This window comes from Suncus etruscus, chromosome 9, assembly GCF_024139225.1.
Source record: "Suncus etruscus isolate mSunEtr1 chromosome 9, mSunEtr1.pri.cur, whole genome shotgun sequence".
Lineage (NCBI taxonomy): Eukaryota > Metazoa > Chordata > Mammalia > Eulipotyphla > Soricidae > Suncus > Suncus etruscus.
Window position 1 is genome coordinate 46,941,930 of NC_064856.1, and position 14,600 is coordinate 46,956,529.

The 14,600-nt window shown below is 46.4% G+C and overlaps 1 protein-coding gene across 1 annotated transcript in view; it reads right to left on the reverse strand.

Annotated features, from left to right (window-relative positions):
* Nucleotides 1–14,600, reverse strand: part of CAPN5 (calpain 5) — a 60,838-nt gene that overhangs the window by 9,281 nt on the left and 36,957 nt on the right. The window contains exons 4-6 of the mRNA XM_049780503.1: nt 8,264–8,472; nt 1,267–1,459; nt 441–634 (exon numbers count right to left, since the gene is read on the reverse strand). Of these exons, the coding sequence (XP_049636460.1) occupies nt 441–634; nt 1,267–1,459; nt 8,264–8,472 (596 nt within the window). The remainder of the gene's footprint in view (nt 1–440; nt 635–1,266; nt 1,460–8,263; nt 8,473–14,600) is intronic.

Consider the following 14,600-nt stretch of genomic DNA (forward strand, 5'->3'; position numbering starts at 1 on the left):
GAGTGTAGCTTGGGGGCCCATCTGCCCACCTTGCAGTTAAATAAGCTGCCACTGTGCCAGGGGCTCAGAAGTTTGGAGCTAAGCTGAAGACTGGGCACAGGGAGTAGGACCCCCGTGAAAACAACCTCCTTACTGGGGCTGCCTCTCCCCACAGTCATGAGCCCAGCTCAGAGGAATCACCCCCAATCACTCCTGCTTCCCTCCTAGGCTGGCCTGTGTCCCCTAATAGGAACCTCCACCTCCCCACTTCCAAGCTTTTGCCCATGTTGAATCCACACATCCCCCCAGGTTATAACTGCTTCAAAGTCAAATTCCCCCAGGTCTTCCTTCCACCAGCCTTCCAAGACCTGGTCCTTGCCTCCTCCTCCAAAAAGCCAGATAACCAGAGCCCACAGGGATCTGCCTTAACCTGAACCCCCACATCCCAAAGCCTCACATACGTGTCGCTCCAGGGTCCGTTCCACTCCCGCTCCCCCCAGGGGTTGCGCAGGCGTATCATGTCCAGCTTCTCGGACTTGAAGAAGGCCAGCAGGCCATGGCCAAGGCGTACCTTGCGCACATCGGTGATGGCATATGCGTGGCCCTTCACCAGGCCACATGAGAGGCGGGTTTCCATGTCGGCCGCTGTCACGGCCTATAAAAGAGCACAGTGCTCAGAGGTGTGCAGGTGGGGGTCAGCACTGCCCCCTATGGGACAAGGAAGGAATCGCAGCCTGCCCAAGGGGTTGAAAGCCCAGGGATACAGTAGGGGATCAAAGTCCTCTTGCACTGGCTCTGGAGACTGTCAGATGCTCAGAAACTTGGTAAGCAGGCTATTAAAATCAAGCTCGAAACCCACTCCCATACAGTAGCACAGAAAGCAGCAATGCTACACAGCGAGATTTTTTTTATTTTCTAGAAGACAGTTTATTAACAAGTCACTGGCTTAGCCAAATCTGTATCCAAATCCTGCCTTTACCAAGCCCCAGCTTCCCCACCTAAAACACCAACTGGTTCTGCAACAGAACAGCTTTGGAAGGCTGTTCTGGGTGCTGGCACAGTAGGTGTCCCTCCTCTCTTCTGCTTGCAGCACCCAGGGGAGGATGTGGGTGTGTGTGTGTGTGTAGAACACTGCCTAAATACTCTGCTTCCCTGATACTGGGATCAGAGTTGTGTGTCCTGTGAGGCTGAGGGTCTAGACTGATGGGCCAACCGAAAGCTCCACCTGGCACCAATACTCCAACTGACTTGGGTCAGCTATGGTGCAGAGGGGACAGGTGGTCTCACCTTGATGGAGGCGCTGATGAGGCCGCCCCGGCTGTGCACCTTTAATATCCGCTCAAAGAGCTGGTTCCTCTTGGCCTCATCATGTGCGAAGTCCCCCTCGGTCAGGTCAATGGGCTCGGACACGCCACCTGTGAAGTCCACCAGGGCGTCTGCGGTGTTGCCCCCATCCAGTGCCTGGTAACAACCTGCCAGCCTGGGGAACAACAGGGAAAGAATTTCCAGCTCAGCCTCACAACCAAAGAGTCTCACCTTTGGGGGAAGATTTTGAGATTCAGACAGGTCAAGCAAATGGCTATCGTCACACGGCAGAGCCCATACCAAAACTCATGTCTCTGGCTAATATTTGTCCCACATTGGGACCTGAGAGACAGACAATATAGCAGATGAGGCACTTGCCTTGCACTTGGCCTATCTAGGTTTCACTTTTGGCATCCCAGAAGATCCAGTGAGCCTGCCAGGAGTGATTTTTTGTGCCCCCTCAAACAAACAAAATTTGTCTTGCTGAATCACAATTCTTTTATTTTTCTTTAGCCAGTCAGTGCTGGATGGTACTGGGTAGGGATTGTTGCTACTTCAGTTGATAAAGCTGGACACCATCAAATTCATTACTAGTGGTGCTCTGTGGGACCATGTAGAGCCAGGATTGAACATGCTTTATCCCTGCTAGGCTGGTGCTTTCTGCTTGCACTCTTCCCCCACCAGGGATTTCGCTGTAAAAATTAGAGCTGCATCTCTGGTCTGAAGCATCTGCCTCAGTGAATTCCTCCTGCAGGGAAGTAGATAATGCCATTGCCTCCTTGTCACATTTGAAAAGTACCATAGCTGTGTTCTGGTTATGTTTCAAATGTTTGCAATAGGGGCCGGAGAGAGAGAGAGAGAGTACCGTAGATAGGTTTTTGCCTTGCACATAGTCATCCTCAGTTGATCCCCTCCACTGCATAAGGTTCCCTGAGTGCTGTCAGGAATGAGCTCTGAGCACTGCCTGGTGTGGCCTACTGGCCTCCCCCCACCCATTTCAAAACAAAACAAAACAAAACAAAACAAAAAGGATGTACAGTTCATTTAGCAAATGTAAAGGATCTACCAAATTCAGCAAACAAATGCTAGGACTGCAGCTGCTGCTCCTTTTTGTTTTGTTTGTGGACCACACCCAGCAATGCAAGAGAGAGAGGTAGAGGGATTCATAGCACCTGTGGATATGAATGGAAAAGACCTACCCTGAACCTCTGCAGAGTGGATGGAGAGCAAAAAAGATGCAGCAAAGATGTGAAGCACTGCCAGTAGTGGAGGACAGAGAGAGGGAGACCAGAGAAGGTACAGAGCACAAAGGGGATAGTGTGGGGGCAGGATTAACTCAGAAATCCTAAAATGGAAGGAAGAGCTGCAGCTGGAAGGAAATACAGGACATGAGACATGAATGATCTTCCTCATGGTTTTCTATAATTTCTGAATTTGCTATCACATACATGTATTCACTGTATCATTGAAAATGGAAACTAGGGTCAGAGAAATGGCGTGGAAGTGGGGCATTTGCCTTGCATGCAGAGTGATGGTGGTTTGAATCCCGGCATACCATAGTCCCCCGAGCCTGCCAGGAGCGATTTCTGAGCATAGAGCCAGGAGTAATCCCTGAGCACTGCCGGGCATGACCCAAAAACATAAAACAAACAAACAGAAAAAAAACAACAGAAAACAAAAAGAAAGAAAAAAAAGGGAAGTTAAGGGTCAGTGATATAGTGTGGAATCAGGGTCATATGTTTAGCATGTACAAGATCCTGATTTTTCTCCCCAGTACTGTATAGTTCTCTGAGCGTCACTATGTGATTTTGGAGGCTCCTGAGCCTTGATTCTGGACCTGAGCCTTGAGCCACTTAACCCAGTTGGCTAGGTAATATGTGGTATGAGTATAGCTGACAGTGGTCACCTGGCCCCCTGAGGGCCATTCAGGAGATCCCCCAAATTAAATTAAGTCATAAACATATTATTTAAGTGAGGGGCTGGAGAGATAGCACAGTGAGTAGGGTGTTTGCCTTGAAGTGGCTGGCTCAAGTTTGATCCCTGGCATCCATACGGCCGTCTGAGTCTGCCAGGAATAATTGCTGAGTGCAGATCCAAAAGCAACCCCTGAGCAATGCCAAATGTGGCCCCAAAAGCAACAACAACAAAAAAGGTGAAAGACAAGACAAGTAAGTGTAAATAGTACAGTAACTGTATAACAGTTTGATGGGTCCTAAAAAACATAAATACAGAATTACCATTTGGGGGTCAAAATGACAGTAGAGAAGGCAAGATGTTTGCCTTGTATGTATCTCACCTGAGTTAGATACCTGCTGCCAGGTATGGTTCCTGAGCCCTGCCAAGAGTAATCAGTAAGAGCAGAGCCAGGAGTAAGCCCAAACACCTCCAGGTATGGCCTCAAAACAACAACAAAAGAGATTACCATTTGGCAAATCATCCTGAGACCTATATTTATATTCAGAGAACTGAAGCCAGGATACAGACATTTGAACAAACCATACTCATGACAGCATTTTCCCAAAAGGCCAAGTGTACACTAGCAGATGAATGGATAAACAAAACCTGGCACATACACATGGTAGCAGGCATTTGGCCAGGAGGACAGAACATTAACCATGATATGAATGATAAATCCTGAAAACATTAAGAGAAACAAGCCAAAGCCAAGAAGGGCAAATGGTGTAGGATCCCTTTATCTGAATAACCTGGAAGAGATAATTCATAGAAACAAAAAGCAGAATAAAGGCTGCCAGAGATTGAGAGGTAGGAGAGAATTAATTTAAGGATTGGAAATAATATCTGTACTTCAGAGAAAAAAAATCCTAAGAATTGAACTATCATACAACCCAGAAATTCCATTTCTTGGCATCTATTCCAAGGATTATTATTATTCAGAAAAAAACTTTGTACTCCTATATTCATTGCAGTACTAATCACAATAGCCAAAATCTGGAGATAACCCAAGAGTCTAAGGACAGATGACGAGATAAAGAAACTGTGATACATATACCAATAGAATATCACTAGGCTATAAGAAAAGAAGAAATTATACTATTTGCCATTACATGAATGGATCTAGTGTACTACATTGAGTTAAATTAGAAGGAGGGGGAACAGGAGAAGGATTTTTCTCATACTCTGGATATGAATAAACAAAGTAAAAGTGTAATAAATTCCAAAGTCAACAAGAAACTGAGAACTATCTTCATAGAAAGATAAAATGGATAAAATATTATGGGAGGGGGGCCCGGAGATATAACACTGCGGTGTTTGCCTTGCAAGCAGCCGATCCAGGACCAAAGGTGGTTGGTTCGAATCCCGGTGTCCCATATGGTCCCCCGTGCCTGCCAGGAGCTATTTCTGAGCAGACAGCCAGAAGTAACCCTGGGCATCGCTGGGTGTGGCCCAAAAACCAAAAAAAAAAAAAAAAAAAATTATGGGAGGGCCCGGAGATATAACACTGCGGTGTTTTCCTTGCAAGCAGCCAATCCAGAACCAAAGGTGGTTGGTTCGAATCCTGGTGTCCCATATGGTCCCCCGTGCCTGCCAGGAGCTATTTCTGAGCAGACAGCCAGGAGTAACCCCTGAGCAATGCCGGGTGTGGCCCAAAAACCAAAAAAAAAAATTTGGGGGACACTAGGATAATGGTGGAGGGATGTGGGCACTCTACTGGAAGGCATAGTGCTGAAAGTATTTGTGTATAAAAATCTACAATTAACAATATTGTAAACTATGAATAATATTAAGTAAATAATATAATTATACAATCATAATAACAGTATTATAAATTACATGTCTAAGATAATGTTGGATATAATTTAGAGGCCAGAGAGATAGTACAGAAGGTAATTGCCTTACTTACAGCCAACCCAAATTCAATTCCCACACCCCATGTGGTCCCCCAAATCTACCAGGAGTGATTCCTGAATACAGATCCCAGAACAACTCCTGAGCCCCACTGGGTGTGGTTCCCCCAAATAATAAGAAAATAGTTTAGCAGTGAGTTATATTGGAGATGTTGAAAAATAAAGAGTTAGGTACCGACAAAGGGGATATGAATGTAAAGATGCCACTTAATTAGACAGGGATGATAAATATTGAGTTTTATCACCATGAGGGGAAAAAAAAAACCAGTTAACTTAAAAACAATCAAGTCTACTGAGGCTTTTGGTGGGTGAATGAACAGGTGGAAAGTGGCCTGCTGCATGGGGCTGGCAATCCCTAGGGGGCGCACTTTGCTTTCCTGGGGAAAGGCCAGAGAGGAGCCCCAGCAACAGGAGGCGCCAGCATGACTGAAGCAACCCTCAGCGCTGAGTGGAGTCAGGAACCACTCTGTGACCCCAAAATAAAACGAAGAGAGCAACAACCAAAAGCAGAAGCAGGAGCTGTGAAGACAAGAACTGGAGCACATATGCTTTGTAGCATGTGCTGCTTGATCCCAGCCCAATAATCTCCATGTCTATTCATGTATAGTATCCTGAAGCACTGCAAGGAGTAGCACACAATGGAGTCTTCCCATTGTTTCCTTGAACTTGTACCACAAACACATACATGCACACAGACAACTATAGTCATACATGCACACACTTTTGTAGAACACACCTAGGAGGAAGAACTGAGGCAAGGCTCCCTCCTCGGCTGGCCTGTCCTATGCTGCAGGGGCTCAGTAAACTTTTGCTTGTGCCCATATGGGGTGCCCAGGCAGCATCTTGTGGTGTGTACCATCTTGAGCACCAGGGAGGCTCAGCAGGCAAGAGGGGTGGATGCTTGCTGAGGCCACAGTCCAGCACCAGGTAGAAGCAGCAAATCCTAAACACCTGCCTGGGTGGCTAAAAGGGTAGAGCTCTTCTTTGGGGGTGTTTTTTGTTTGTTAAGTAATTTCTTTATTTAAGCACTGTGGTTACAAAAATGTTCAGTTGGGTTTCAGTCATAGAATGTACACTATCCGGGGCCGGGAAGGTGGCGCTAGAGGTAAGGTGTTTGCCTTGCAAGCACTACTGTAGGACGGACTGCGGTTCAATCCCCCAGCGTCCCATATGGTCCCCCCAAGCCAGGAGCGACTTCTGAGCGCATAGCCAGGAGTAACCCCTGAACATCAAACGGGTGTGGCCCAAATACCAAAAAAAAAAAAAAAAGAAAGAATGTACACTATCCTTCACCAATGCAACTTTCCCACCACCAATGTTTCCCATTTCCCCCCAACCCTGCCTGTCTTTGAGACAGGGATTCTGCTTCTCTCTTTTACTATCATTGTCATGGTTGTTTTCAGTGCAGTAAGTGCTCTAACTGCACTCATTGCTCTTTGTTGTAAGCTTCATATCATGGACTGGTCTTCCTGGCTCTCATTTCTATTGTTTCTGGATATTATCATTATACTGTCTTTTATTTTTCTTATATCCCACAGAGGAATGAGACTGTTCTATGTCTATCCCTCTCCCTCTGACTCATTTCACTTAGCACAATAATCTCCATGTCTATTCATGTATAGACAAATTTTATGACTTCATTTTTCCTAATGACTGCATAGTATTCTATTGTGTAGATACACCAGCTTCTTTAGCCACTCATCTGTTGTCAGGCATCTGGGTTGTTTCTAGATTCTGGCTATTGTAAATAGTGCTGCAATGAACATAGGAGTGTGGCGAATGCTTTTGTATTGTGTTTTTGTGTTTTTAGGTTATAACCCTAGGAGTAATATTGCTGGGTCCAGTTTTTTTGAGCAAAATCACATTGTTTTTCCAGATCTAAAACTATAAGGCATATAGAAGAAAATGTAGGCAAAACACTTCATGACATTGAGACTAAAGGCATCTTCAAGGAGGAAACACCATTCATTGTCCAAGCAAGTAGAAGCAAAGTTAAACAAATGGGACTACGTTAAACCGAGAAGCTTCTGGGGCCGGGCGGTGGCACTAAAGGTAAGGTGCCTGCCTTGCCTGCGCTAGCCTCGGACGGACCGCGGTTCGATCCCCCGGCGTCCCATATGGTCCCCCAAGCCAGGAGCGACTTCTGAGCGCATAGCCAGGAGTAACCCCTGAGCGTCACCGGGTGTGGCCCAAAAACCAAAAAACAAACAAACAAACAAAAAAAAAACCGAGAAGCTTTTGAACTTCAAAGTTCAGTGGCTAGGATACAAAGGCCACTCATGGAATAGAAGAAACTATACACCCAATACCCATCTTATTAGGGGCTAATATCTAAGATATACAAGGTACTTACAGAACTTAGCAAGAAAAAATAAACAACTAGCCCATCAAAAATTGGGTGATATGAACAGACATTTTCTTAAAAAATACAAATAGCCAAAAGGCACTAGAAAATTGCTCCATATTACTAACCATCAAGGAAATGCAAATCAAAACAACAATGAGGTTTCTTTGGACCACAGTGATACCACAGTAGGTAGGGCATTTGCTTTGCACATAGCCAACTCAGGGTTCAATCCCCAGCAATCCACATGGTTTTCCAAGCCTGCCAGAAGCGATTTCTGAGTGCAGAGCCAGGATTTCTGGGTGTGGCCCAAAAATAAAAAACAAAAACAGAAACAAAAAAACAGCCAAAAAAAACACAATGAGTTATCATCTCACATCACAGAGACTGGCACACATCACAAAGAACAAGAACAGCCAATGGTGGCATGGATGTGGGAAGAAAGGAACTCTCACTACTGGTGAGAATGCGTTTAGTACAGCCTTTCTGTAAGCAATATGGATATGCCTCAGAGCTTGTCTTTGAAGGCAGCAGTGGGAGAAGTTCCTGTTCCCTGTGTGGTTGTGCAGGATTATTATATGCTGGAGCCCCCTCCCCCACCAGTGGAGGGTCAGCTGATAGACCTTGGGTACCAGGTTCTGTTCACACTGGGTGATGCTGCATCAGTCCCTCATCCTCCTGTGCAAACAGCCCAGGCCAGAAAACACCTCTGTTTGGTCCTTATCCACAGTGCACCCCCATATGTACCCAACCCCCTGCCAGCACTTACTTGGCATAAGCCTTCTCCACCAGGGCACACCAGAACTCATTGCGGGAGTTGGAGTGGCAGTAGATGAGCTGGTTGTTGACTGTGGGCAGCCGATCATCAATAATCACGTCCACCCATTCCCCAAAACGCCAGAAGTGGAAGTGGAAGATGCCAGCATAGGATTCGGGCTTCTCGGGATCCCATTCTTGCTCTTTCCAGTCTGGGATGACCTGAAGAGAGAGAGAGGGGATAATTAGTGAAGGGGCAGGCTGAAGGACACATGCAGTTTCCTGAGGTGCAGGTCTCCAGGGAATCAAAATAGAAATAAAATACTGGGCCCAATCCCTATCTCTGTCATGATCCAATATGGAACTTAGGTGAATACTGCCTATCTCTGGGCCTCAGTTTCCCCTCATTTGTAGGGGTTGGAGCTCCATGGGCTTCTGCTGGATTTGAAATTCTGAGCCTTGCTGCCTCCATCTGTAATCTGGTGAATGGTGCCTACTGAATGACGCTGTGGTGAAGGCACTGCAGTGAATGGTACTGTGGGGAATGGTATTGGAGAGAATGGTGCTATGGTGAATGATGGCTGTGGTGAATGCATTATGTTATGATGAATGGCACCTTCCTTTCCTATTGCACCCACCAGTCACTCTGAACCCCCACCTTTAGCAAAATCAACTCCTTCTCTCCACGCTGGGTCATCTCTGTCTAGGCCATGCCAAGTCTAGGCCCCAATGAGTTCATGACCCAAAAAGGTACTCACTACACATTAAGACTGAATAAATGCACAGGCAGAAACTGAGACTCTAATAACATTGGGTTTATTTGTTTTTGTGGTGACAGGGATTGAATATTCAAGGTCTTCCACAAGGCATACTGTGTAGTCACATCCTATAGTGACCATTTATGGGGTATCATAGGAGTGCCACATACCAAGCCTGTGACCTCAAGGGTTATTACTGTGTAATTCTTATAGTTGCCCAACTCATGACTTACAGATAAGCAAACCCAACTCAGAGAGGCAAGAAACATGTTAAGGGCCTCACAACTGAAAAATACACACCATCTGGCTGGCTGGCAGGCAGACCTGGATCTGAAGCCAGGATTCAAACCCAAGTGTGGCTGCATCCAAAAGATGAATTCCTCAACCTGCACTCCTCTGCAGCCTTCAGCGGCACCCCACAGTCCATTGATGGGAGAGGCAAGGAAGTGCTAAGGTTGATGTGGATGGATACATACATATGCGGCAAAAGACAGGCCTGAGGCCCCACTTGGCAGGCAGGTGCAGTTTCTAAGAAGGTGCCCTGGGGTCAGTCCTACAGGGCTGACTGCCCTAGACCCACAGAGGCATGTAGACAGAGGAGGTAGGGGGGAAGGGCCAAACCAAGTCTGAAACATCCATGGTTTGTGGATCTGGGCTAGGAGAGGCTGGGCTTCCTGGAGACACAGAGGCTCCTTCTAGAGAAAAATGCTCCCAGGAATAGAGCACAGCACCCAGCATCCAAACTGAGGAGCCCAAAACATAATCAGGTTGTGAATCCCAAGGGCCTACCAAAAGCACAGAAGGTAGAGCGCTTGCCTTGCACGTGACTGACCCAGGTTCATTCCTCAGCATCCCATAGTCCCCTGAGCCCGCTAGAAGTGAGATTCCTGAGCACTGCCAGGTGTAGCCCCCCACCTGAACTCAGACATTTCAGCCAAATGCTCTTCCTGGTCCCTGCACTCTTTTTTATTTATTTATTTTTTTTGTTTTTGGGCCACACCCAGCATTGCTCAGGGGTTACTCCTGGCAGTCTGCTCAGAAATAGCTCCTGGCAGGCACGGGGGACCATATGGGACAATGGGATTCGAACCAACCACCTTTGGTCCTGGATCGGCTGCTTGCAAGGCAAACGCCGCTGTGCTATCTCTCCGGGCCCGGACCCTGCACTCTTAAGGCTGCTTTTGTTTATCCTCTCGGTGTGTGGGAGGCAGAGGTTGGGTCAGGGCTGAGCACCTGCACTTGCATGGATGCATGCACACAGATACACACACACTTACATACATTAACACATAAACACACACACAAACCACTCATACACCCTCGCACACATTCACACATAATCACACCCTTACAGATGTTTTCCCACACAAGCTCACACAAAATCACACTCTTGCACACATTCAGACACACACATACACACATTCTCAAAGACACATTCTCTCATGCACATTCACATCTAATCACACACACACTCCCACACACATTCACACACACATACAAACTCACATATTCACAGACATACAATCTCATATACATTCACATATGCTTACATATAATGACACGAACACACACACTCACATTTACAAACACCACACACATATACATGCACACTTCCACCTACTCTCATATACACCCACTATCTTTCCATGCTTACTGCTGAGAAGTACTAGAAACTAGAAGAAGTAGACAGGATGGCTGCTGGTAGGGAGCCCACCTCTGTGCTTGGAAGCCGAAAGGCCCCACACAGGCGCATCCACTTTCCTACCTCCTGGCTTCCCTTTCTAGCCAATTTTATGCCCTTTCTAGGTAAATCTCCCAAGCCACCCTTGTCTCTCCCATGTAGGGCAGAACTCAGCATCCAGGGGCCAGAGCAATAGTACAGAGGGTAAGAAGCTTGCCTTGAATACAGTCAACCCAGGTTCCATCCTCAACATCCCAAATATTCCCCCAAGCCCATGAGGAGTAATCCCTGAGAGCAGGAGTAACCCCTGAACACTTCCAGGTATGCAAAAAAAAAAAAAAAAAAAAAAAGCTCTTCATTCAATAGCATATATGAGATGAGGTATATACATGGGTCTGAACCCCACTTTCCAGACAGAAAGACTGAGATATAGACAGGAGCCAGGATAGCAACACTGAAGCTGCCTATGACTTGCCCTGGCTCTTCCCTTATCTGAAAGCTCTGGACTGGGTTGGGGAAAGGGGGGGGTTTTGAAGCCTCAGAGGGCATTGGGGGGTGCTTGAGGCCACAGAGGATCATTAGCCCAGCCTGAGGTTTACCTGCAAACCCTCAGTGGCTCTAGAAGTATTTAATGAGTCTCCAGGGTCTGGAGATCTAGACTCAAGGATCCCAAAGAACCCCAATTTCCCCTCCTGCATCATAGCACTGGACCAGCTGTGGGGCCTTGCAAGTGAGAGAGCCTGCCTAGCCAGCAGAAACCTGGGGAGCAACATCTCAGGGAGCCAGCAGAGGACTCGGGAATGGTCTGAAAAGGATCCCTTTGGCCAGATGGGCCTAGGTCAGGAGAGTGATCTCAAGTCTGTGGACACATCACAGCCCAGCTAAAACTTCTGCAGTTATGCAAGACATGCATGGCAGGGAACCAGCTCATCTTGAAACTGGAAAGGTAGATGCTGAAGTGATAGTACAGGGGGTAAGGCACTTGCCATGCACATGGCCCACCTGAGTTCAATCTCTGGCACACTATATTGTTCTCTGAACCCCACCAAGAGTGATCCCTGAGCACAGACCCAGGAGTAAGCCCTTAGCGCTGCCAGGTGTAGGCCCCCAAAAAGAAAATAACAGATAAGAAAATTGGAAAGGTAAGGAAAAGAATAGAGGGTATATTCTGACATATTATCTGTCCCTGAGGGGGGCAGAGCAATAGTACAGCTGGTAGGGCATTTGCCTTGCACAGAGCAGAACTAGGTTCAATCCCTTTTATCTCATATGGTCCCTTGAGCCAGGTCAGGAGTAATTCCTGTATACAGAGCCAGGAGTAATTGCCAGATATGGCAATAAATAAATAAATAGGTAAATAAATAAATAAATAAGCTTAAAAAATAAATTGTCCCCTAGGGAAACCAATAGCAGAGAACAGGAGGTTGGCATCAAGAGAGGACTTAAGGGGCTGGAATGATAGCACAGTGGAAGGGCATTTGTCTTGCACTCAGCCAAACCTGGACGGATCCGGGTTCGATCCTGGGCAGTTCATATGGTCCCCCCAGCCTGCCAGGAGCAATATCTGAGTGCAGAGTCAGAAGTAACCTCTGAGTGTTGTTCAATGTGGCCCAAAAACAATAAAACAAAACAAACAAACAAGAAAACACAGGAGAGGACTCAGAGACATATGAAATCCTGAAGGGGGAGCAGGGAGCTGAGAGGACAAACAGAAACAGCCTTAGGAATATGAGGGCTGGGGAAGGACTTTGGCTGAAGTTTCTGAGCTTAGGCTGGGGGTCCCTTGGGATTCACGGCCTGGTTGTGTTTCAGGCTCCTCAGCCTGGATGCTGGGTGGTGGGTTCCAATCCCAGGAGCAGTTTTCTTCTCAAAGCTGTTGTGATGTCACCATGAAACTCAGTGACACTTCAGAACCCCAATCTCCTAGAAGGGTTTCAGCCCAGTACTCATAAGCCATGGACCCCAGAAAGCTGAAAGCACCACAAAACAAACTGCCCTCCTCCCTCTTCCCTCCCTCCCTTCCCTCCTTCTCTTCTCTTCCTTCCTTTCCTCCCTTTCTTCCTCCTCCTTTCTTTCCCTTCCTTCCTTTCCTCCCTTTCTTCCTCCTCCCTTTTCTTTCCCTCCTTCCTCCTTCCCTCTCCTCTCTCCCTCTCTCCTTCCTCTTTTCTTTTCTTTTCTTTTCTCTTTTCTTTTGTTAAAGCCACATCATTGGTGCTCAAGGCTTACTCTGTACTCAGCAATTACAGTACTCCTGGAGAGCTTGGGAGACCATATGGCATATGAGAGATCAAACCTGGATCAGCCGTGTGCAAGGCAAATGCCTCCACACTGTACTATGTCCAAAGTCCCAAACAAAATTTTATTTTGTTATTTGGTTTTTGGGTCACACCCATTAGTACATAAAGCTTCCTCCTGGCTCTGGACCCAGGAATTACTCAGGGGCTCAGGGAACCATAAGTGGTGCTAGAGATCAAACCCAGGTTGGCAGCTTGCAGAGCAAGTACCCTACCTACTACACTATAATCTCTAGCCCCAAATATCTGGTTTCTTTCACAAATAGATCACAAAGAAAATACATAAAGGGGACTCTTGCAACAACAGACCTTTGATCAGATCCTTTTCAAGCAAACAAGAAGTAAAACATTCATATACTTATGGATCAGATTGGAAGAATAACTCTTCTAAGTATCTGTTGATGCTAAGTAGTTCCAGGGACCCAGGAGGTAGGTGGTGGAAATCTTAGACACTGGTGGACACTAGCACTACAGTGGTAAATGTGACATTAGGACATTGTACACCTAAGAGTACTGTAAATTGTGGTGCCTAAGTTAACATTTTATTTTATTTTTTTTAATTTTTTTGTTTTTGGGCCACACCTGCTGGCGCTCAGGGGTTACTCTTGGCTCTATGCTCAGAAATCACTCCTGGCAGGCTCAGGGGACCATATGGGATGCCAGGATTCGAACCACCAACCTTCTGCATGCAAGGCAAACTTTTATGCTATCTCTCTGGCCCCCCCTAAGTTAACATTTTACACACACACACACACACACACACACACACACACACACACACACACACACACACACACATACACCTTGAGAAAAAAAAAAACAACACTTGATCACAACACAGAAATCTGTTACTAAAACACAGAACCAGGGCCGAAATTTTTGGGTGGCATCTAGAAACTAATAAATTAACAAAACACAACACTTATAAGATACAGCAGACTGAAAAAATAGAGGGGTCCAGAAGAAAGGCACAGGGGCTCAAAGTGATTGATGGTCTTGATGAGTGATGGTCATGAATTCAAATCCCTAGTGTTCCACTTGTGCCAAATATGATCATGGCTGCACTGCTATCTGTGATCTGGTGCTGCCAGCAAGTTTTGACCATGTGACAGCCCAGGGTTGTGAACACAGAACAATGGGGAGTGACTCTGGCAAGCACTGCAGCTAAAAAGAAGTGAGAGTTTCATAGCCAGGAAGTGTGTGAACACTGAAGGAACCAAACCAGAACTATGTTTGACCTGGCAAACATTGCACAAAGAATGCAGAGCCTAGGGAACACTGTAGCCATATGTGGGAGACTCCCCAGTCTCTCAGCAACATGAAGGAAAAGAGGAGTAGAGAGAAGAGAGAATTAAAACAAATGATTAGGGGGCTGGAGCAATAGCACAGCACCAGGTAGTTTCATGTTACTGAGCAGGATTCAATTCCCAGCATCCCATTAGGTCCCCTGAGCCCTGCCAGGAGTGATTCCTGAATGCAGAACCAGGAGTAACTCCTAATCACCATCGTCTGTGGCAAAAATAAAATAATAAAATAATTAATTATAGCAAATTAGGGGCCAGAGCGATATAACACAGCAAGTAGGGCATTTGCCTTGCATTGGCCAACAAATTAGAT